This window comes from Sabethes cyaneus, chromosome 2, assembly GCF_943734655.1.
Source record: "Sabethes cyaneus chromosome 2, idSabCyanKW18_F2, whole genome shotgun sequence".
Lineage (NCBI taxonomy): Eukaryota > Metazoa > Arthropoda > Insecta > Diptera > Culicidae > Sabethes > Sabethes cyaneus.
This window is the reverse complement of record NC_071354.1, coordinates 205,799,322-205,822,036: the sequence shown is the minus strand read 5'-3', so window position 1 is coordinate 205,822,036 and position 22,715 is coordinate 205,799,322. Positions and strand designations below refer to the sequence as shown.

The following is a 22,715-nucleotide window of genomic DNA, read 5'->3' as shown; positions in this document are numbered from 1 at the left end:
AAACCGCCTAAAAGAATTCAAATTGTTAAACTTTCAACTGCATTCTACTAATCAAGCCCCTTCCTAGAACTAAGCTGTTTTTCTTTTTAAGTTTTATTTCTTCATTTTGCAACCACTTACAAGTGCCAATTACATGAAAATGAAACGAATACTAACGAATATGCGTTATAAAAACCGACAGAGATCATAGAACCGCACGTAGAACTAAGCTGCTCTGGCAAAATAAACCATTTCATGAAACCAATATATGTAAACCATACCAGACTCTTGCACCTCCTTCAACACATACATATGACCTACGTAACGAACCAAACCAAAAAACAACGGCGGCACAAAATGATGATAAAATAGTCAACATAAAATAAAGAATACCTAACCCGAAAATAACATGAAACGTGAAACACGAGACGGTCTTGGAACGAGGAAATTTTTCAGGATCCGCAAAAGCTCCTAAACTTTACTTATCAGAACACGAGCCTTATTGAGTTGTGAACTCGTTTCTATTGTTTCTGTGTACAGATTTAGCGAAAACTAACGCGATCTTTTTCGAAATCAATTTGATTTTGGCTAAAAATTGGCCCTTTTTAGCGTTGCACTGTATTTATCGAAATTGTTGACCCTTGTGCTATTCCGATTCCGATTGGCATCGTACGTTTAAATTGCGAAAAGAAAAAAAATTAGTAAATAACTGACAATTGCTGTAGGATATATTTAGTATAAATTTTGCTCCACCTGAAACTGAACGGATAGAGAACGGCTAGCTAGCTAGAATGAGAATGGATGAATCCGGTCCGGCTAACGGTCAGAGGCGAATCGGTGGAATTCGAAAGCCCAACAGAAGAAGCATTGAGTACCATTCATTACTGCTGTACTGTGCTGTAAGGAAGAAACAAACAATCCAGGTGAATGATAAAGTATTGCAATAAAAACCAAACTTGAATAAAAATAATTTCCGAATGGTTGTGTTTTAGCGGGTGAAAATGGTCCCTCCCCTCGCCCTAATTGGATTGAGGCTATATGTTTGGCGGTAGAAGCTAACTTAAACCACAAAGAACAGATATTCTGAATTAATAGAGCAAATTTATCCCTACTTGTGGATATTTTTCTTTCAATTTACTTTATATCATTTTCTGTGTAAAACTCTAGCAGCGCCGCCTAGCCTAGGTATGGCTCAACTAAAATGGATAACTATGGGAATGTAAGTAGCGCCGTCAATATTAATAAAACTAATGGAATTGGTCGGTTTTTCGAACTGTCCATTACAGAAATTTACACAAAAGGGAGTCCTTATGGCGTTGATGTCTGTTCTCTATGCTAAAGCCTTCAACTAAACCAAAGTTTTCCGACAAATCAGATTTTATAAGTTTGTTATCCGAAAAACTAATCATAAAGTCTAAAATAAATTCAAAAAACTTTTTATCATTTTAGTAGTATTTGGAATCATTGACAAAATAGAATATATCTCAGTGCTCACATTAAAAACAGCTGTGCAGGCCAAATCCAATTAAAAATCTATTTAAAAGCAACTGCATGGGCATTAAAGAGATTTCATTTTCAGCGTTTTCGCCTCCCAACAACCGAACGCGAGTTTTCCACACCCCTTGTGCGCCTCGCTCGCCAGAAAGGCTGTCAGTGACGACAGCTGTCAGAACTTTGACATTACTGTGGCGAACTCACCGCATCTCACAAACACCACTGAAGCGCGAAAAGGCCTTTGTTCGCATTCTCTTCTGCAGCAGCCAGCAGCAAAGTCGGTTTGGTCATCAGAAAGCAAAGTGCAAGCCGTCGGGAAAGATTGTTTTTCGTGTGAGCTCTGCTGGCTGTTATCCGTCGCTCGTTGCCTTTGTGCCGTGGGAGAGAAAGAGAGCGCAGGTGTATGGGTGTGTGCGGGCGCTAGAAGAAAGGAGAATCATCATCGGTCCGTCGTCGATTGCATTTTTTTTCGTGAAACTGGTTTTTCTTTCGGTCCGTCGCGGGTTCAGAAAGGTGAATTTTCAGTTTGCAAACCGTAACCGGTGTTACTGCTTTCTGGAAGACCGTCGATTTTAGGAAGTTAAAAGTTACTGGATTATCGGCTGTGCGAAACGGAAAAATCTAAACCTGAAAGTTTTCCTTTTCGTCTGTTCCGTTTGTTCTGCTGCTGCTGAGAAGGAAAAGTCAGTGATTTTTCTAGGTGGTGTACGTGTGGGTGCGCGCCTGCCGTCCTATCCGTACACGCAATCGGTGAGCAACCGCGCCTAGTGTTGGTGTGTTTATTCATCGAGAGATTTTCTGATTAATCAGAAGGGAAATTTTTGCCGTATCGGTCGGCTACCAATGGCTGGAAAAGCTGATTTTCCGTGTTCCAAAGGAACCTAAATTGAAAGTGTTCTGTGTTTTTAGCCCTGTTATCTGCTGTTACAATACTAAATGATCCAGCAATTGTGAATAAATTTCATATTTCCTAGTGGTATTTTTGGTGTTGGTGAATCAAAGTGTTCTATCTATTTTTATGGCGCACAGAATAAGAGGAAAGTGACCATTTGAAAAATGTTTTTTAATTGTGAACTGGTTTTATAACCGTATCGAAAAACATAGCCCACAGGTGAATGTACCAATTTCTTGTGGTATTGCTTCAGGCAATACAGGAAAGCTTAGGAATTGTGCAAATTTTTTGCGATCGAGTTCGCTTGTAATTCCGGGAGTGCTTACAAAAGAAGAAGAAACCCTGGTGTATGAAGTTGCGAATCAAGTCAGGCCTCTGCCTTCTCTCTGTTGGTGGAATAAATGTTCATCCCGTCACAGTGTTACCACTGAAAAGGAGAAAATAACACAAAAACACGCAAAACTCACACAGATTTAATCGTTCGTGGTTGAGCAGTATCCCACGACGACAGCGGCAGAAACTTAAAACCGTCAGCATAATCATCCAAGTCAGCGCTATCATCGAGGGACAACGTCGACGACGACGACGACTACTCCGATTACGTCAAAATGGCGCATCAAATGATGCCCCAGTCAGTGAACTGCTCACTGGACGATATCGATCTAAATGCTTTGAAGGTACGTATTGCCAATCCGGTCCATGGAGGACTCGTTAGTCCGTCAATTCCAACTAAAAAAGGAAGTCCCTACCTCTCAGTCCGCAACTTATCCCACAACAACAAACTTAATCCAAACCTTTTCAATGACTATTTGACATCACTTGAATGATAGATAATAACGAACCGGTTCTTGATTCCACCCGAACTCAAACGCAAAAGCGGACCAATCGACCGGATGGTCAGCGAGATGAATACACAAACGGCAGAGCTGACGACATAAGTCAGAATTTTCGAATACAATTAGAATTAAGGTGTGGTTTTTCGCTTGTACACAACACCATGTCTGTCGTCCCGTGTTTGTACATACATCCGTGCGGCTGATTCAGCCATCAGCCGAGCAGGCAGAGAGGCTCTTCGTCGTGTTGTTGCATATATTGCAACCGGCTGAGAAAACAGTCAATCGGAAGTAGCCAATTTTTGGTTGGTGCTGGGCGAAAGGGATCCCCCCTACCGTGGTCTGCTAGCTTTGCGTGTATGAGACAGTTCCGGTTCTGGAACAGAACAGACCGCGGAGTATATATGCAGCCGCCACGGCGTACGCGTTCGAATAACGGCACATGGTTGACCTTGAACCTTTGCTGAATGCCCGCGTGCTGTGGCCGTGCGGCTTGCCGAGAGCTGGAGTGAACGACCGGTCGGTTGACGATCATGCTTCGATAGATTTTAAGACAAACTATGAGATCTTCGGTGATGATTTAATTTATGTCACTTTGCACTGTATAGCACATGTTCAAGTATAATCCAGTTAGACTTTTTTTGCGAATATAGTTCTATTCGAAAAAACATTTTTCTGACGCAGGACTAGGTTTTACCGCAAGGTGCCGTTCCATAATTGTGATGCTAGTTACCGTCACGAAACTATAAAAGATTTTGAACGTTAATAGCTCTGCCAATTATGAATGAATTTTCAAGGTTAAGATACCGAATGACTCAACAGATGTAGAAATTATATGGTTTCTATTATAATTTTCTTTTTCAATCACGGATGAGTAAAAATTAACAAAAAATTTCAAGGCCAAGTATCCCCATACGTTTCTTTTGTGATCGGTTTGCTTCAAGGACGACAGTTAAATACATCTTCTCTTTACTGTGATTTCGATCGCTGAAAAAAAGTGTCAAAGCCCCATCGTTCCAACAGATCGTATATTTTTTATGACGTTCAGACTTATACTAATTTGATATCTGTACTTGGGAAGTACACCGGAAAAAGTAAAAGTCCTTTCGTCCTAAACAAATTTATTAGGACCGCTATAAACCTAGACCAATTTGATGTCTGTGTTCGGGAAGTGCGCCAGAAAAAATGAAAAGTCTCCTCATTCCAACAAGATTTCCTAGGACCGCGATAAACCTAGTCCAGTTCGATGTCCTGAAAGTGAACAGTTATAAAAAAGGGAGCGACCAGTCGTATCTTTTGACCGATTGCATCCATATACTGCAAGAGTTTATTCAAAACTGATGTCTTATATGAAAAAGGGGTTGACGGAATATTCATGCATGTGACGTGATGCAGCTATTTTCAAAATGAGAAAGAATTGGGGACTGTCTGAAACGAAAATAGGTTTTGTACGTTTCATTTGTTGCTTTACAATTAGTTGCATGCAATTGCTTACATACTTTCGCTTGTATTGCTGTCAAGTGTGAAATAATTGATAAACATAGTATCAAAGGAACGATTAATGTACATTGGACGTTAGCTAATTCATGATATTTTAACTGTCGGAATTTTAACTCATTGTTCGTATGATAGTTGAAAGGTAATCATGTTTCAAATCAACCTGTCACAATAAATGGTGCTATATATCAACTATTTGCAAGGAAATTTACGAATGTGAACCAGCGGTAAATGATAAGTCAGATTATTTATTTTTTTTTTCTGTTCAACTATAAGTTGTGTGTCCAATGACACCTATTTTATGTTTCGAGCAAGATCGTTAAACCAGTTAACATTCGTTTCAAGCCACTTCCCTAAAGTTAACTAGTGCTACAAGTCACACAAAAATGTTCAAAATGCTACATGATCGTCAATTACCAGAAGAATTGTGGTTATGGCCTAATGAAACTCTTACTGGAACTAAAAACTGCAAGAAACGGATAAAATTGACATAGGGAGAGTTGTGTATGGCCGGACAGACTTCTATGCTCTGACAATGGCGATTTCTCAAAATCAAAATGTGATAAAAATATTTGGAAGAATGAAATTATAGTTCTATTTTTCCCACATAATTTTATCATTTCTTGTTTTTGAGAAATCGCTAGTGTCAGGGCATAGAGGCCTGTCCGGCCATACACGACTTCCCCCTACACAGCACGAGCATTTAGGAAAGTTAAGTTTGTCTTCTTGTACCAAATTTATAGGAGTGTTTCAGACCATTTATTACAATACAGTAAATTAAAAATTTGCGTGACAAACATGGACAAAATGTCAGGGTTTTTCAAATCGAACTTGTATTCGTAGTCCTGCGTGAGCCCTTCGTTCGTACCTCTAGCCACAGACCTTCATACTTTTTTCTTTTGAAGTTTATTAAAAAATTTTAAATAAAAACTCAAGAGCCAACTAAATCAAAGATTCGTAGATTCATATTGTAGAATATGAAAACGATGTAAACGAAATTAATAGAAGTAAATTCACTAAAAACCTAATTGAACAAAACGGTATTTATCAAAAAGCAGAAATAAAAAATAGTAAAAACATTCAAGAATGAAAAGTGAAAGAAATGCTCAGTAATATAAATTTTGGAAGTAAATGCCGCTACTACTATGAAGAAAAAGGAAGCAAATATTGGGTGGAACAAAACTTGTGAAAAGTTTGAACACATTGGCATAATGCGCTGTTTTATATATGTTAAAATTGTGACCATAAAATAGCAGAAAGTAAAGAAAATGTTTGCTGATCTAAATGCGCCAAAAATCATGATATTAAGGAATGTAATGTTACCTTAGAAAAATACATAAATTGCGATAAATCTATACCTATAAAGAAGGATTTCTGTCTGTCTGTCTGTCTGTCTGTCTGTCCGTATGTTCCTTATAGAATCGAAAACTACTGAACCAATCGGCATGAAAATATGCATGTAGAAGTTTTTTGGGGCCAGGAAAGGTTTTAGTGATGGTTAGAAACCCCTCCCCCCACTAAGAGGGGGGCTCCCATACAAATGAAACACAAATTTCTGCATAACTCGACAACTAATCAAGCAAATAGAACAAAATTTGGCATGTGGGTGTTTTCAGTGACAAGAATTTATTCTATGGTAAATTGAGACCCCTCCCCTATAAGGGGAATTATAACTCCTCTCCTCTTTAAAAGGGGGGACTTCCATACAAATTTCCTCATAACTCGAGAACTAATCAAGCAAATGGAACCAAATTTGGCATGTGAAGGTTTTCGAGGGCAAGAATATTTTCTATAGTAAATTAGGACCCCTCCCCACTTTAAGAGGGGGGGCTCCTGTACCAAAGAAACACAATTTTCCTCATAACTCGAGAAGTAATTAAGCAAATGGAACCAAATTTGGCATGTGGGTGTTTTTGGAGACAAAAATTTTTTCTATGATGAATTGGGACCCCTCCCCGTTTTAGGAGAGGGGGATCCTATACACATGAAATACAAATTTCCTCATAACTGAAGAACTAATCAAGCAAATGGAACCAAATTTGACATGTGGGTGTTTTTGGAGACAAAAATTTTTTCTATGATGAACTGGGACCCCTACCCACTTTAGGAGGGGGGGGCTCCTATACAAATGAAATTCAAATTTCCTCATAACTCGAGAACTAATCAAGCAAATAGAACCAAATTTGGCATGTGGAGGTTTCTGGAGGCAAAAATATTTTCTATGATGAATTAGGACCCCTCCCGACTTTAAGAGGGGGTGCTTCTACACAAATGAAATACAAATTTCCTCATAATTCGAGAACTAATCAAGCAAATGGAACCATATTTGGCATGTGGGTGTTTTTGGAGGCAACCATTTTTTCTATGATGAATTAGGACCCCTTACCTTTTTAAGAGGGGGGCTCTCATACAAACGAAATACAAATTTCCTCATAACTCTAGAACTAATCAAGCAAATGGAACCAAATTTATCATGTGGGTGTTTTTGTAGGCAAGAATATTTTCTATGGTATATTTTCTATGGATTTCTCCACTTTAAGAGGGGGGGGGGGCTCCTATACAAATGAAAAACAAATTTCCTCATAACTCGAGAACTAATCAAGCAAATGGAACCAAATTTGACATGTAAGTGGTTTTTGGACGCAAGATTTTTTTCTATGGTGAATTGAGACCCCTCTCTTCTTTAGAAAGCGAGTTATGGCCCATCTCCCCTTTAAGAGGGTGGGCTTCCATACAAATGAAATGCGAATTTCCTCTTATCTCGAGAACTAATCAATCAAATGGAACCAAATTTGGCATGTGGGAGTTTTATATGGCAGAACTTTTTTCTATGGTGAGTTACGACCCCTTCCCCTTTTAAGAGGGGAGCTCCCATACAAATGAAATTCAAATTTCCTTATAACTTGAGAACTAATCAAGCAAATGGAACCAAATTTGGCATGTGGGAGATTTTGGAGTCTTGAATTTATTTTACGATAGTTAGAGACCTCTCACCCCTGTGGTAAAGGGATATGGACTCTCATACAAATAAAACAGAAATTTTTGCGAAACTCAAAAACTAATCGAACTCGAGAAATTCGAGACTCTTTTATAAAACATTAGTCAATACAAGACCACAAAACTATCTATAGTAACACTAGATCATTCAGGACGAGACGGCCGCGAGTGTTGCAGGCGACCCGCCGTCGGAAGCGCCGCCCACTGGGGGGCTTGCAAAACTCGAGATTGTGACAAATATCATCCGAGATTCATGATTTATGTACAACACAGGTTAATTTGTGTCAATACGAAGTTTGTCGGGTCAGCTAGTATGTACAATAAAAAGGAGAAGTTGGATTCAGTACGTTGGACAGTTAGGCAGTTTGACATTTTCCATACAACGAAGAAAAGAAGGCAAAGTAAAAGTTTAAATGATGTATTGATTTTCAGAAAACTGCAAAGGAATTTTATAATGTATCTTAATTCTGCCGCATTGACTTGAAATTTTGATGAAATATAGTTGTAAATGAGAGTAAACCATCTATTATAGTGCGAAAAGAGACTCATTCGACTGACGAAGTAAGTGCCGCAACATTTTCAAATATATGTTAAACAAATAAAAATTAATTGGTAAACAATGTGCTATTGTTTACTAGACAATAGAATTCTAAACACAAATTAATGTGGCAGTTATTATGCTCATGAATGATACCAGATCAAGCGATTGTAAATAGAGGACGCAAAACACAATATTATTAGAATTAGTTTATTTTGTTCAGGATGGCCTTCCAGTTGGCCTCGAGGTATGACGCAACACGCAAGTATAACACACCAGTAGTCGCATGCTCGAATTTCGACTTTTCGGCAATTGTCCTGTACTTTTACAGCTGGCTGCGAAGTCTGTCATATACAAACAGAAGGTTAAGTTCCGAAACGGACGTAGGACTTAAACTTTGCTTTTAATATTTAGATTAGGAACAAAAACTCTGGAGCATTTCGAAATGCTAAAAATAAAAATAATTCAAGATGTAATTCATCATTTATCATTCAAAGAAATAATCATGATGGTAAAAAATGTGCAAAGACTCTCAAATCCGAAAATTGAACATACCAGTACAATAATATTTGAGGATATTCGAGGAAGCAGGAGAACTCACATTTTACTATAACAGCAGTTTTTTACAATTAACGGAGGAAACGGTAGGAGAAAGTAAGGAAACATAGAGTTGATAGGACCCAACAGATTGCGATCAGGCGTGAAGGGTAAGATGTAGGTAAGGAAGAGTAATTGAAGCCAGGCTTAAGAAGTTGTGTTCCGCAATCTTTTATTCAAGCTGGGGGATTCATGGGATTCATCGAACCAAGCTGTAATCGAAGTATTTCAATCGGATTCGAACCCACTACTTCTGCCAGGCCTTGTGGCTCGCCGGTAGTGATGATCCTTTGAACCACAAAGGGACTGGACAAAAGAGAGACTACACGACTGCCTTAATAAGCGAGCGACATACTTCTATACATCACCAGCACTGGCAGGATGAGTTATTTTTAGACTTAAATTGTTGCTCTTCCTCCGTCAACTGTAGTCAAAGCACTGACTGCGAAGTTTAATCTAACTCGTTTTACTGGCGAGACGTTGAAACTGTGCAGATTCCTGCGACTTACTAGGTACATTATTCGTCCGTCAGCGTGTTAGTTGTTGTTAGTAGATTCTCAATGCGGGTGTTCGGCTGAAAGTTCCGTTCTTATGGAATAGATCAACCTCATGTTTTTGTCTTGACCTTGAAATGAGATCAGGCATATAGATATTTTTTTTTAAAACAGTAGTTTTTTACAATTAACGAAGGTAATAGAAGAAAGTAAGGAAACAGAGTCGATAGGATCCAACAGATCCAAGTATATACTGATGCTGCCACAATTTATTGGGCTAGTTACAGCTTAGATATGGTGATTCAAGACGCTGAAATTAGGGTCAACCAGTTCGCAGAATATTTGAAATTGAAAAAAAAAGATTGAAGATTAAATTGGGCAAAGTTCTTTTTTTTGTTTTCTATAAATGATATCTACAAAACTCAAACTAAATGGGAAAATTCGCCTTTATGCCGATAATAGTAGCGTTTTTTACCAGGGAGATAACTGCGAGATGATTCAACAACAAATTGAGCAGGACATTCATGTTTTGATCGAATCATTGATTTTAACCAAAGCAAAATACTTACCATTCACCTCGACTACGCATAAGTGCACACCCGTCAATTATAATTTGTTATCACACCATGGAGGAAGTTAATCAGTATTAATTTAACACTAGATAGTAGGATAAGTTGGTCCGGACACTTGTGCCTGCATTCTGGCTAAAACGGCTATATTTTTCATTGGTGCATTCTAGACGCAAATTGGGGTCTGGCAAACAGATCTAACTTGCATGAACTGCAAGTTGTACTACGGTGGTACAGGACCGCTGTCTTAAAGAGGTTTGTCGGAAACTCCAACTGTACTTATCTTTGCTGTACTCCGGTCTGAATGATCTAGTTTTCGTCATCTTAGCACTGCACGAACTGCAAGTAGTGGTACAAAAACATAAAATTGCTACTGATTCCACCCTGCATTACAACATGATACTACTGAGAATTTAGCAACATCAAATGTCTCATCAAATGGGAAACTTTGTGCTAGCCAGGCCGTACCCAAAATTCGGCAGGAAGAAGTTTAGCTGCAAAAGGTGTATCTTATAAAATACTCTACCAGAAACGTGCAAAATGGCTACTAACTTAAATAGCTTCAAAGCGTCCTTAAGAAAAAGTATGAAGCAGAGGATTTCCCAATACCTTTGTTAATTGCTAAAACTCCGTTGTTTGTGTTATCCGCCTCCTACAATCCGACACCCAACGCAGCAGTCATCAGCCACCTGCTACTGTACATCAATGCATTTGGCCAATACCACCCGTATTAGGAATATTATTCAGAGTAACTGGTAAATGAATATAAGGCACTTCCTTAAAAAGTACTTTGGTTCAGGTGTCAATGTAAATTATACGCATGAAAAGATGACGTTCTGCACCCGTTGGAGGAAATGCTTGAAAAGAGTTATACTCCACAGGGCTTTTCCCTGCTAAATGAAAGAAGTCATAATAAAAATTGTTATGATAGAGTATTTACTACTGTGAAAAAAGCCAAATTTCTCTTAGTACGTCGATTACGTTCCAAAAAAATTGCTATAAATTATGGAGTACTGTGTCGGATAAAGATGTACCCGGTTGGAGCAAAACAGAGAAATTTCGAAAAAAAACACTCGACTACCCATCGCTTCGTTGAGCTCTCAACACTCGCAAGTCAGCTACTCAGCTTCAACCTCGTTGAACCCCTCTATTACTACCGGTGGGGTTCTGGAAGAGAACAGATTTCACTGCACCAATCTTCCGGCATCCTTGTGACATAGCCGCCCCATCGTAGCCTCTCAAGTTTCGTCAGGTATACGATGGGAATCTCAAGATAGAACCTGCAGTATGTGGTTTAACGCCTGCGCCACTATTCGCTTACCATTTGTACTCTGCCAAAAATAGTCCGCAACACTTTCCGTTCAAATACGGCAACTGCTTGTAGATTTTCTGTAAGCAAAATTACGGTCCCAAGTTCATAAAGCACTATTGGTCTGATTAGCGTTTTGTAGATCGTCACCTTTGTGCGACGGCATGTGCTGCTTGATCGAAGCGTCTTGTCCACGGAAAAGAGGCTCGACTTCCAGATAGAATGCGTCGTTGAATCTCCTAACTCACTCCAGGGCATCACTCGCTCTAGGATAGCTTTGATCAGCAGCGTCAGTTTGTCCGGAAACCCATTCTCGTGCATTATTTGCCATAACTGTTTGCGCTCGACTGTATCGTATGCTGTCTTGAATCCACGAAAACTTTATGCGTCGGCAATGTGTATTCCCGACATTTCTGAAGCATTTATCGGAATATAACAATACTACTCGTATTACTACTAGTATCACGAGCTCCCCATAAAGCCTGCCTGGTACTACGGTAGTTTCTTCTCCTCCCAGATTCTTGAAATTATCCAGTGAAGTGCTATTTTGGCGACTCTATTATTCTTCAGCTGTCCGATTTCCCGCCGGATCGGGAGTCGGAACACTATCGTCGTTTGTAGGCACTCCTAGATTAACATCCACTCCGCCTCCTTCTGTTATATCGCCACTGAGGTCAGGCCATCTCAATATTCGAGGAACTACTAGTATTAATCCTCTTGTGGTTAATAGCGAAGACTGGATGGGGGGAAATACAATTCTAATCTTGTATAAAAGAAAAGTCGTGGTTCATGGGAAGATGGTGGTCACGATCTTCGCTCATGCTTGATTGTATTCTACAACGATGGTTCAAGAATGAACAATCAATTGGGCGCAGAAGTAACTAACCTAGGAATTAATATGTTAATTGTTATGGGCAAATGGCTGTATTCCAAGCTAAAGCTCAAGCAATTCCAGAATGTCAAGTTTCGAAAATGAAATTTACACCAAGGGTTTGTTTTAGCAGACGATTCCTGATTTTTGAGTTTTTTTATAACTTTGATAAACACTATACGGTAAAGTCTATAAAATCGACAATCGTAACCGTTTGTTGACAGTTAAAAGCAATGCCAATTCTTTTGTCTATAGCTTTTTTTTGAACTAACTTTTTTTCCGGTGAAATAGAATTTCATTGCGAATTGAATTTACAGTTTATAACATAACATGTATCTACATACAATGCGAACAATCAAAACGGTCGTCGTCGCGTTTAACACTTCAACACAAAATCGTTTCTTTCAGCGCAGAAGACTACCAACAACGACGGGTAGGTACGTGTCGTTGGCAAGCTTCCATCATGCCGTACTGTCATTTTGTCGTAATCTAGAGGCGACTTGCCGGCACAGTGTGGCACGCCACGGGTATGCCATGTGAACCACATCCATAAATCTCATCCGAGTGCCGCCCGGCGTCCACAGAACCAGGGAACCGACCGCACCGAGTTGGCACAGAGTGATTGAACTTGATCATGAAAAGCGTGTATCGCGTTTTGCGCGTTTGAGACGTGTCGGAATTAGCGTTTACTTGACGATAGACGTACCTCTATATGCAGCTTCTTCCTTAAATATATCAAAACCTGCAGAAAGCTAAACATAAATGTGTAAATTGCGACTTCGCTTTATGGGATTTCGTTAGAGAAGTTATAAACAGACAGAAATAGTTTGCTTATTTATGAGAGGATTTTTACTTTACGTTGTTGTTGCTTGACATATGACAAGTCATGTCAGCTTCAGGAAATAAAAATGTTACAACATCTCGGTTGGTTTCGCATATCCAAATAAAAATAAAAAAATGAGAAAGTGTGCTTCTATTGTTTGTTAAATAATTTGTTAAAATTAACAAAAATAATTAGATTAATGATATAAAAACGAATTACCAGTTTTATTTGCAATTACAATCGACAAGTACGTATGCTTTATGACACATAACACACGTGGCGTGTTTTAGTTGAACTTAAATTGAAAAAAATCGACGGTAGACTGACTCACTGCGTAAAAAAACGTGTGTGTTTATACAAAGCTGCCTCAAACCTCCTTACTGCGTCTCGTCGTTCGTATCGCTGTAACCGATTGAATCATGTTTCTAAAGTCCTGCGGTGCAGCCGATAAGTGCGTATGCCTCTGCGTTTCTATTTAATAAGAAACATGTGTAAACATAAACATCTCTATCCGTGTGTCCAACGAAGAAAAAAAACGAAGTGAAAAATTAAAAAAAAAGACTGGTGCTTTGCTGGCGCATCGCCGTCCGTCGTCGCCATTTGTTGGTGCTGCGATCGGCTGCGTTTGCTCCTGTGCTGTGCGTCGTTTGTATAGTAAAGAGTTCGTTTACTTTACTGCAAAAAGACTATAACCAGACGCAGCCGCAGCCACACAGCACTATCAGTGCAATTATCTTCACACAGTAGCGGCGCGGCACAACTGCCTACTGTTTACTTCTTAGTCGAGTATGAGTCTGCCTGCCTAATGATCGATTAGATTGCGGTTATGCAATATAACTTCGAATGAATTGTTCAGGCTGAACACACTTTAAATAGGAAAGTTTATTACCGGGAAAATGATGTGATCGCTGTAAAAACTGGTTATGATACTATATGGTCTGACTCGTGATTTGGTCGAACGTGGTTTTCACTATTGTTTGGTAATTTATTAGGCGCTTGAAGCATCTGGAATATGATTAAGTCCTCTTTTCAATGAACACTATCTGTTGAAATAAAAAATTCGTTTCTATTTGTAAGATTCCAGTAGAACGTCAGCTGTCAGCAGAATGTAATGTTCTACGGACTGACAAAAACCATTTATGTTTAGACTAAAGTATTGTTTATTATAAGATATTTTATCTATCGCTAACGCAATGTAAACCTTCATGTATGACCTGACTAAACAATACACAATAAGGTCTAAGGTTTACTAAGGTGAATGGTAAATCAGTAGTATTTTTGCTTATTATGTCACTAAGATTAACAGGTTACTGGCCCAGCCTAAAACCTTGTTGATCGCCTAGTGGAGACCTAGTAAGAGATTAGGTTGCCTAATCTAGATAACTGGCAGTCAGGGGGCACTCTAGAGCGCAGTTTGCTGTTGACTGCATCACGCAGCTTCCGTCAGGAAAACATATTTGACGGTAACCGAAGTCATCTTCCGAGCTGGGAAGTGGAGTGCGAATCATCTCCTGGTAAAAATACTGCCGATGGAGAGAGGAGACGTTCTGCACTGGTTTGCAATGAGCTACTCCTGAGCAAGAGGTAGCCAGAAAGAAAAAAAAGGTTCTGAAACGGTTAGACGAAGGCGTTGAAGTCATGGACGAAATTGTTATGCTGATCAACAATGAAGTTTGAAAACCTTGGTAAAGCCTGCAAGTCGTAGGCGAAATACGTATCTGTCGTGAATTAATTAAAAGTGGCATTTAATCGGGAAAAAGTTTTCTTTTCTTTAATTTCAGATATGTTAAGGTTGTTAATATATTCTAAAGCTTGCTTCATTTAGAATTAGAACAAACTTTTGCTCATATTGTGGCGCTTTTGGTGGACGGATTTGGAAGTTCTTGACGTCCACGTGTCGGAAATTTTGTTAGCTTCACCAATGTATTTTTGACATTCCGCAAAACGACTGTATTTTGTAAACAAATAACATGGAAGCCGAAAGAAGGGAAAAAATGTGCAGTTATTTGGAAAATCTATTGTGGTCTGCATCTAGGCTAGGCTAAACAGCTAAAATTACCCAGAAATACCGTATGGCGCGTTATTAAACGGTACGAAAACATTGACGACGATTCGGAACCCTCAAGCTAATCATCGGAGTGGAACTTTGTATAAACACACACGTTTTTTTACGCAGTGAGTCAGTCTACCGTCGATTTTTTTCAATTTAAGTTCAACTAAAACACGCCACGTGTGTTATGTGTCATAAAGCATACGTACTTGTCGATTGTAATTGCAAATAAAACTGGTAATTCGTTTTTATATCATTAATCTAATTATTTTTGTTAACCTCGACCGGAAACTGCGTGGTAAGATTTTTAAGACCATCAAGAGGAACCCCAATCTGTCGGACCGTGATTTGGCCAGAAAATTTGGTGTTGCCCATAGCACCGTGAGGAGAATTCGTAGTCGTATTGAGCTAGCAAACAGCCAAACCGAACCATAAAACGGAATAGTGTGGTCAAAATCCGTGCTCGAAATAAGATAATGACGTCGGAACTGTACCAAAAGGAGTGTCTCCAAAAACGAATTTTGCCGTTCATTCGATCCCACCACCATCCCGTGATGTTTGGGCCAGATTTGGCAAGCTGTCATTACAGCAAAGTCGTTCAAGAATTGTATGCAGAGAAAGGGGTCCAGTTTGTTCCGAAAGACCTTAACCCACCCAATTGCTCCTAGTTCCGCCCTATTGAGAAATACTGGCCAATCATGAAGAGGAGACTCAAGCTATGGGAAAAGTTGTCAAAGATATCAATCAGATGAAGACATGGTGGAATAAGATAGCTAAAACGACGGACGAAGAAAGTATGCGCCGCCCAATGAGCCATATTACAGGAAAAGTTCGAGAATTCCTTCGAAACCGTGACGAATAATTTTATCTGTATTTTTTCTTAAAAGTATGAAGAAAATGCTACATTTGTGTAAGAAAAGATCTTGAATTCAATAATAAATAACTGAAATACACGCAATTGTTTTTGTTCCAATACTATCTGAAGCAAGCTTTAATGAAGGCGTATCAATAAGCCGGTGCTGTCGCAATGGCTAATATGCTAAAGCTAGAAATCTTTCTGGTAAAAAGTACGATTTAGTGTTACGGGAGTTAAATAGTAGGGGTGCCACAATCTCGCATCCAGAGAAAGTGTATGTCGTGCTAATTCAATTGCTATACCGGTAAAGTACAAACACATCAAGGGATCGCTACTGATCCAACCTTACGAAGAAATCTGTAAATCATACCGAGGGCCCGGGTTCAAATCTCAACCTCGCCGAATTCTACCTTTTTTGTTCGAAACGATTTTGAGCACTGTTATGCTAAGTAGCATGAGCATGGATTTGTCCCTGGTCGTTCCGTGACAACGAACCTCCTCGATTTCACATCAAACTGCATTCGGGATATTGAACAAAAAGCGCAAGTCGATGTAATTTATACAGACCTGCAGCCGAATTCCGGACGTAAAAGAAAAGACATTTTTGGAGAGATTTTTAGAATTTTCTTATTTTGGAATTCCGGCAAAAAGCTTTAAGAGAATCTTTGACGTTTAAAAAAGGAAAAGAGATTTTTAATCTCTTCGAAATTTTTCGTGTAAGAGAATTAGAATCATTTCTTTACTTGCATTAAGTGTGTTTTAAATCTATTGTAAAACAATAAAAATTTATACTTAGAGTAATGAAGACAGCGATGTTATCACATTTTAATCGAGATTTTAATTCTAAAAGAAGATATTACTGCAGACAAACAGACGAGACGCTCGTGTTAATTTCATCGTCTATTAAAGAACTACTCATTTTTCAAAAAAGCATGTTTCGCGACATGGCCACATCGCGGCACTCGAGTTTTTAGTATGAAACCATACATATGTAAAAACCTTACGGTATAAAACCATACAAGTAAAAGCTACTCCGTAACATGCATAACAGAGGGTACAGTGTGCAGGCAAAACGTGTAGGACGATAGTTTTTAAAACATTTTCTTCTATGTCATGTCAGTTCGTCAGTGATAGTCCGTGATCTTTGGAGTAGTTTATTAATCAAAAATAGTCTGTCTGTGGACGTTATAGATATCCACTCATTAGGGTGATAATAACCTAGTTTTTGTTACGCTGCGAGTAATAAGCAATCGTTTGTAGATAATGCATCAATCACTATTTTTCTGTAACGGGAAATCACGGTAAAAATGGATATCAATAAGTATCAATTTTTTGGTTTTTTTTAAATAGTAGCAATAGTAAATATTAACAATAATAAACTAAGGATATAAAATAATCTTATTACCAAAATGATAAGTTTTTCACATAGTCACAATATTTATAGTCAATGCTAAAGCGTTGCAGTATTATCGAATCAACATCGGAACGAAAATTGGTCCGAATCAAAATCGGAACGAACTTTTTCATTCCGACTTTATTCCGGTCCAATTTGGCTCTGTTCCGGTTCCGGACTGGAACCCGGACTTCAATTTACGTTCCGATGTCGAACACTATTCTCGATGTAAAGCTATTACTTCGATAGCGTTAATAAATTGCGGCAACAACCTCGCTAGATGGCGGTAATGAATCACTGATTTTCAGCATATATTACATAAAAAATAGACCATTTGAACGTATGTACACAAAGTCTTCACAAAGTTGCAAAACATGCCAAAGTTATCAACTTTGTTGAATACAATACCCCTATAATTGATTGCGGTTGGTGTAATCTTATAAACTGTTTAAAAATACGAGCGATTGTTTATTGAAATGTGTTTTTTAATATGTTATAATTTGTCTAATATACATTTTAACGATAACAGCCTTTCTTATAAAATATGTATTTCAGCATATAGAGCTTGCTAAGCCCAGTTCAAAAGGCTACAAAAACTTATCGTTTATCACTCAAACGTATGTTTTTTTACCGGGGTATAACTGGGGGAAAACAAAAACAAACGTGTAAAATCAATGTGTAAAACGTGTAAAACAGCAACAACAAATCGCGCATCGATGTGTGCGAACGATAAACGCCAGCAAGCTCAATTGAGAACATTTGAAAGCACCGAAAACGTATATTTAAAATATGTTCTACAACTTTGTGACGCCATACTAAAGTAAGCAACTTTGCATGCATTAAAAACAAAAACGAAACTTACATTACCCTAATAGGTGGATACACAACTAGTTTTCAGAAAGATAGACTATTTTTAACTAATAAACCTCACCAAAGACACCTCCGTAAAATCAGATGTTTGCACGCTATGCACGGTTTAGATATCTAAACCGCTGCGTGATGATTATTTCTCCTTTTTGCATCAAAATGACAATAAAAATATAATAAAATTGCTATTTCCATTACTCGGAGCATACATTTTTATTGTTTTATATAGATGTATCAAACATTTTCAATGTAAGTAAAAATTTTATTCGGTTTCTCTGACCCGAAAAATCTTGAAGAGATTAAAAATCTCTTTTTCTTTTTTAAACGTCAAAGAGTTTTCTTAGGGCATTTCACCGGAATTCCAAAATAAGAAAATTTAAAAAATCTCTTCGTAAGTTTTTTGTTCGAAATTTGGCGGCAGTACAATATGTTATGAAACATTCTGGTTATTATAAATGAATTCAAAAGCTGTAAAAAAGTAAGTTGGATGATTTTTTCAACGCATATTAGGGAGAAGTTAAAGAAAAGCTCTCGAAGCCATCTAGCGGAGAATAGAAAAAACTACATTTTCTCTTTCCGCAGACATCATAATTTTCTTTCTCTTTAGATGCTCGGAATACGGTAAAAAGAAAAGAGAATTATTGGAAGAGAAAGAGATTCTAAGAATTTCTTTTCGTAGAGATTTTTCGGAAATTTTCTTGAAGCACCGGAATTCGACTGCTGAAAGCTGCATTCGACCGAATTGATCATCACATCCTGCTTAAAAAATCAGAGGGGTTGTGCACAAGACACGACCGCATAGGTGACGTAGGACTACGTAAGTCTCTTTGGGGCGATAGTAGGATGTATCCATGTATGTAATAATACGATTCTTCATGTCTACAAGCTACATACGTTACGTTTATCAAAGTAGTAACATTGTATACATTCAATCCTAAACCGATTTTGGAGTTATATCCATGAATTGATTGACTCTATTTTATTTAAACGAAACCAAGTCACTAAACCAAACAGTAAATAAACTTTTATGATCTGTTTCTACGTTGAACAGTGCTTTTCCTCTGGTAATCGGTAGACGGTACGCGCGAGTTTTCAAAAAGTTGAAAATTTTGCGCAACTTTTCTGCGGCTTACAAAAGAACACTGATAATAAACCATTTACAACCTGCAGACGTTTTGGAAGTCGCAGAAAATGTCGCCCGTGACCAGAAAACTTGTTTCCGTCATTTGTTGGCCGTCCGCAATGGCGGAAAATGCAACTTTTCCCTCGTTGCCTGTGTTATTATGGTATTAACTGGGCAAGGAAATACAATAAACTCTCCAATCGTTCTGTGGCCCTTAAAAGGACCTATTGTTTGATTATCATAACTCCAGCTTGCAATAAACTTGCACTAACGCACTTAACGTAATTATCTGTTCGGTAAATTGGAATACCGATAATCACAAACCAGGCACGGCTTGTTGCAACGGCCCAACCGAAAAGTCTCAGCAGCTATGCGATCGACGAAGCCGTTCCCTGAGTCACGATGAAATACCACTACAAGTGGCCAGCTGCAAGTGACGTCCGATGATTCTGGTCGTTTTGTTGTCGCGAGCAGCAAATTTCCTGCCAATTTCAGAACTTCAGCAGCCAGATATTCCATCACGGCAGCGAAACGAGTGCTCCAGCTCCAACACACGCTCAGCATACTTTTCTTTCCTCAGCAGCCGATGAACACGACCGACCCGACCGGGAACTGCCGACGTGCACGAGTCGAGCGTGAGTCGTTTGCCCTTGGTGCTTCTTCCTTTGTCGCGTCCAGACAATCAGATGTTGGCAGTAGCTCAGCTAGCGTTTGAATAATGCTGTTCGCCGGCTTACCTCGTATTATGTAGCAGAGCAAGCGACAAGAATCGGCTACACCTATTTTTCATGGTCCTTGATTCTATCATCTACGTTAAATAAAATGGAGCATTTCAATTTCAGTCTGAACAAAAGAGCAAAGTTACCAGTGAGCCGTTCGCCTTTTGCTACTAATGAAAAATTACGCTACGTATTATTACTGTAGCATTGGTGATGAATAAATTTGTGTTGCTAACGAAAACCGAGTGAAAAGCCCGAAGTTTCAAGTTTCCTAGGTTTCATCAATTACCGAAAACCGTTCTTTGAAGAACGATCAAATTCTTATATGAAGATGCAAAAGATGCTACTAAAACTATTTCATTTTATTAAACCCATGATTTTATGCATTTTGACGCTTCACCGAACACATTTACTTGGAGCTGGCATATTTGTTGGCTGCTTTGGTACCTTCCAAGACGACCAAATCAACCAGCAGCAACAAGCTAACAGAAGCGCCACCTCTCGCGGTTAAAATTATTTGATAAGAAGCGAAAAATTAGCATCAATCAAATTAAATAGAATTAAAATCAGTGAGCGAAAATTCCTCAAATCTTCATGAACATTATGTTTCGCCCTTAAAAGAACATTTTGTCGACATGATATGTTGGAAATTTAAGTCTGCTTTTCCGTCTTCTTGGGCAGCAACAAAACAGCTTGGGTGTTCAGAAAAACACTTCTCTGAGCAGTGGTGACAACGGACAGCAATTTGTTCAACTATTGCGAGCAGCATATTTCCAGTCAATTCCAGAACTTCAGCAGCCAGATATTCCATCACGGCAGCGAAACGAGTTCTCCAGCTTCAACACACGCTCAGCACACTTTCCTTTCCACAGCAGCAGATGAATACGACCGACCGAGTCGCGCAGATGTGCACGACTGATTCACCGACTCACCGCGGGTTGTGGCCGTTGGTTGGTGGTATATCTCAATAAGGAATTTTCAAACCAATTAGCAATTAACGAGAAAAGGTAGGATTCCATTTAATTCTCTTGTAACTTTGTTATAGTAGAATTAAATGAAACTTTCCATCAACTTTCTCGGTGCATCCTGAATTACCAAGACTTATTCGATAATAATTGGAAATTATTCCAACCAAACACAAAGCGATAATTTATAGTACGACCGAGTTAGAGTTATTTTCAATTTTTCAATGACGCGCATTGAAAATCAATAGTTTTCTATATTTTCAATATTTTCCAAATCGATTTTCCGATCAACTGGTGTAAATATCTTGGAAAACTATTGAAAATTGACTGAATTATAAGCCGAAGCGTGAAAGCGCGTTTCTACTTTGATGACATCATTTCCAACAACCAATCACTAAGCGAGAATTCTGGTAAAACATAGGCTCATTATTTTCAATTTTTCAATAGTTCAACATTAAGAATCCATACTTTTCTTCATTTGGGTCTTAAAATTTCTTAGAATTCTTAGCAGATTTTCCGATCGATTGGTGTAAGAATATTGAAAATCGATCGGAAACCGCTGAGCTATTAGCGCTCAAAACGTATCATTTTTCGTGATGCTCGCATTTTTCGATTTTTTGGAATGGCACCCTATCTCAAAACTTACCGTAAGACGCAGTCTTACGTCAAAAGTTTTACGTTTGGGAGCTTCACAGCGGTTTGTTTTGTGGCTAAAATCATTCTTGTGTGATAGAGTTCTGCAAGTTAAGCTTGGATCGGACATATCACTTACATTTACAAACAAATCTGGTGTACCGCAGGGTAGCACGCTTGGCCCTCTCCTTTTCATAATTTTTTTCAATGACGCAGCAAATGCCATGGGAAATAGTTGCCGACTAGTTTACGTCGATCTAACGATTCGTTGCATCGAGGATCGAGGATTTCTACGTCTGGCATTAAGGGACTTACCCTGGCCGCCTGGCGAGATCCCAGTAACCTTCCGCCTTATCCGGATCGCTGTCGTCTGCTTCGACTGGATATGCTTGAACGGCGTCGTAAACTTCAACAGGTATTACTCGTGGCCGAAGGAATGGCGACATTGACTCGCCGAAGCTCCTGTCCATGTTGAACTTCCGTGCATCGCAACGTGTATTAAGACCGTCTTCCATGCTAGTAAACAATTTCACCGTACAAACTACGGCTATTTCGGAAGAACGGATTGTTCCACTTTCATTTCATTTGGGAAGACTAGTCGAGCAAACAATGTATCTGCTCAGCAAGGACTGGATATCAAGTGAGTCTAAATACTTGGCTTAGAAGGTTTGGACAGTTGAATAAAGCGGGAATAGAGATGCTAATCAAAAAGACAATGGTTGAGGATATCAACTACACTTCAGAAATGATAAATACAGCAAGCGTATGTAATGTTTGTTTGATAGGGAAGGAGGCAGCTTTCAAAGCTGCCTGGAAGCATACGATGCCTAGCACTATTTTGTCACGTTCATAAATGATCACATATACTTTGTTGCAAGTTATCAGTTGAAACACAATTTAGAAGTCTTTGAAAATTCAAAGTATACAATGCCCTGGCATATTGCAACGCTCAGGTGCGATAATGGCGGTGAGTACAAGAGTGACGAACTACAAAATTACTGTAAGAAAGCAGGAATCCAAATATTTTTTTGTATTGAATATTCACATTTTAAGCCAAAAGCAACAGTCTTTATCAATTATGTCGTGAACAAAGCAAGATTTTTGGTATTTTCAACCGTGACCATGGATCCGATTTTCCACCACCACTCAAGTAGTGTTGTGTCACAGCAATAGGACGATGGTAGATATTTTGGCAGAACTATTCTAAAATTAACCC

The 22,715-nt window shown here is 38.7% G+C and overlaps 1 protein-coding gene across 11 annotated transcripts in view; it reads left to right on the top strand.

Moving 5' to 3' along the window:
* Positions 1-1,788: 1,788 nt before the first annotated feature.
* Positions 1,789-22,715, top strand: part of LOC128738562 (serine/threonine-protein kinase mig-15) — a 123,831-nt gene continuing 102,904 nt past the window's right edge. For 3 of the 11 annotated variants that reach the window (XM_053833797.1, XM_053833799.1, XM_053833798.1), the window contains exon 1: positions 1,789-3,042. In XM_053833797.1, coding sequence (XP_053689772.1) covers positions 2,974-3,042 — 69 coding nt within the window. In that variant the 5' untranslated portion in view covers positions 1,789-2,973. The remainder of the gene's footprint in view (positions 3,043-22,715) is intronic. The other 8 variants (XM_053833796.1, XM_053833794.1, XM_053833791.1 and 5 more) reach the window with 8 other exon arrangements.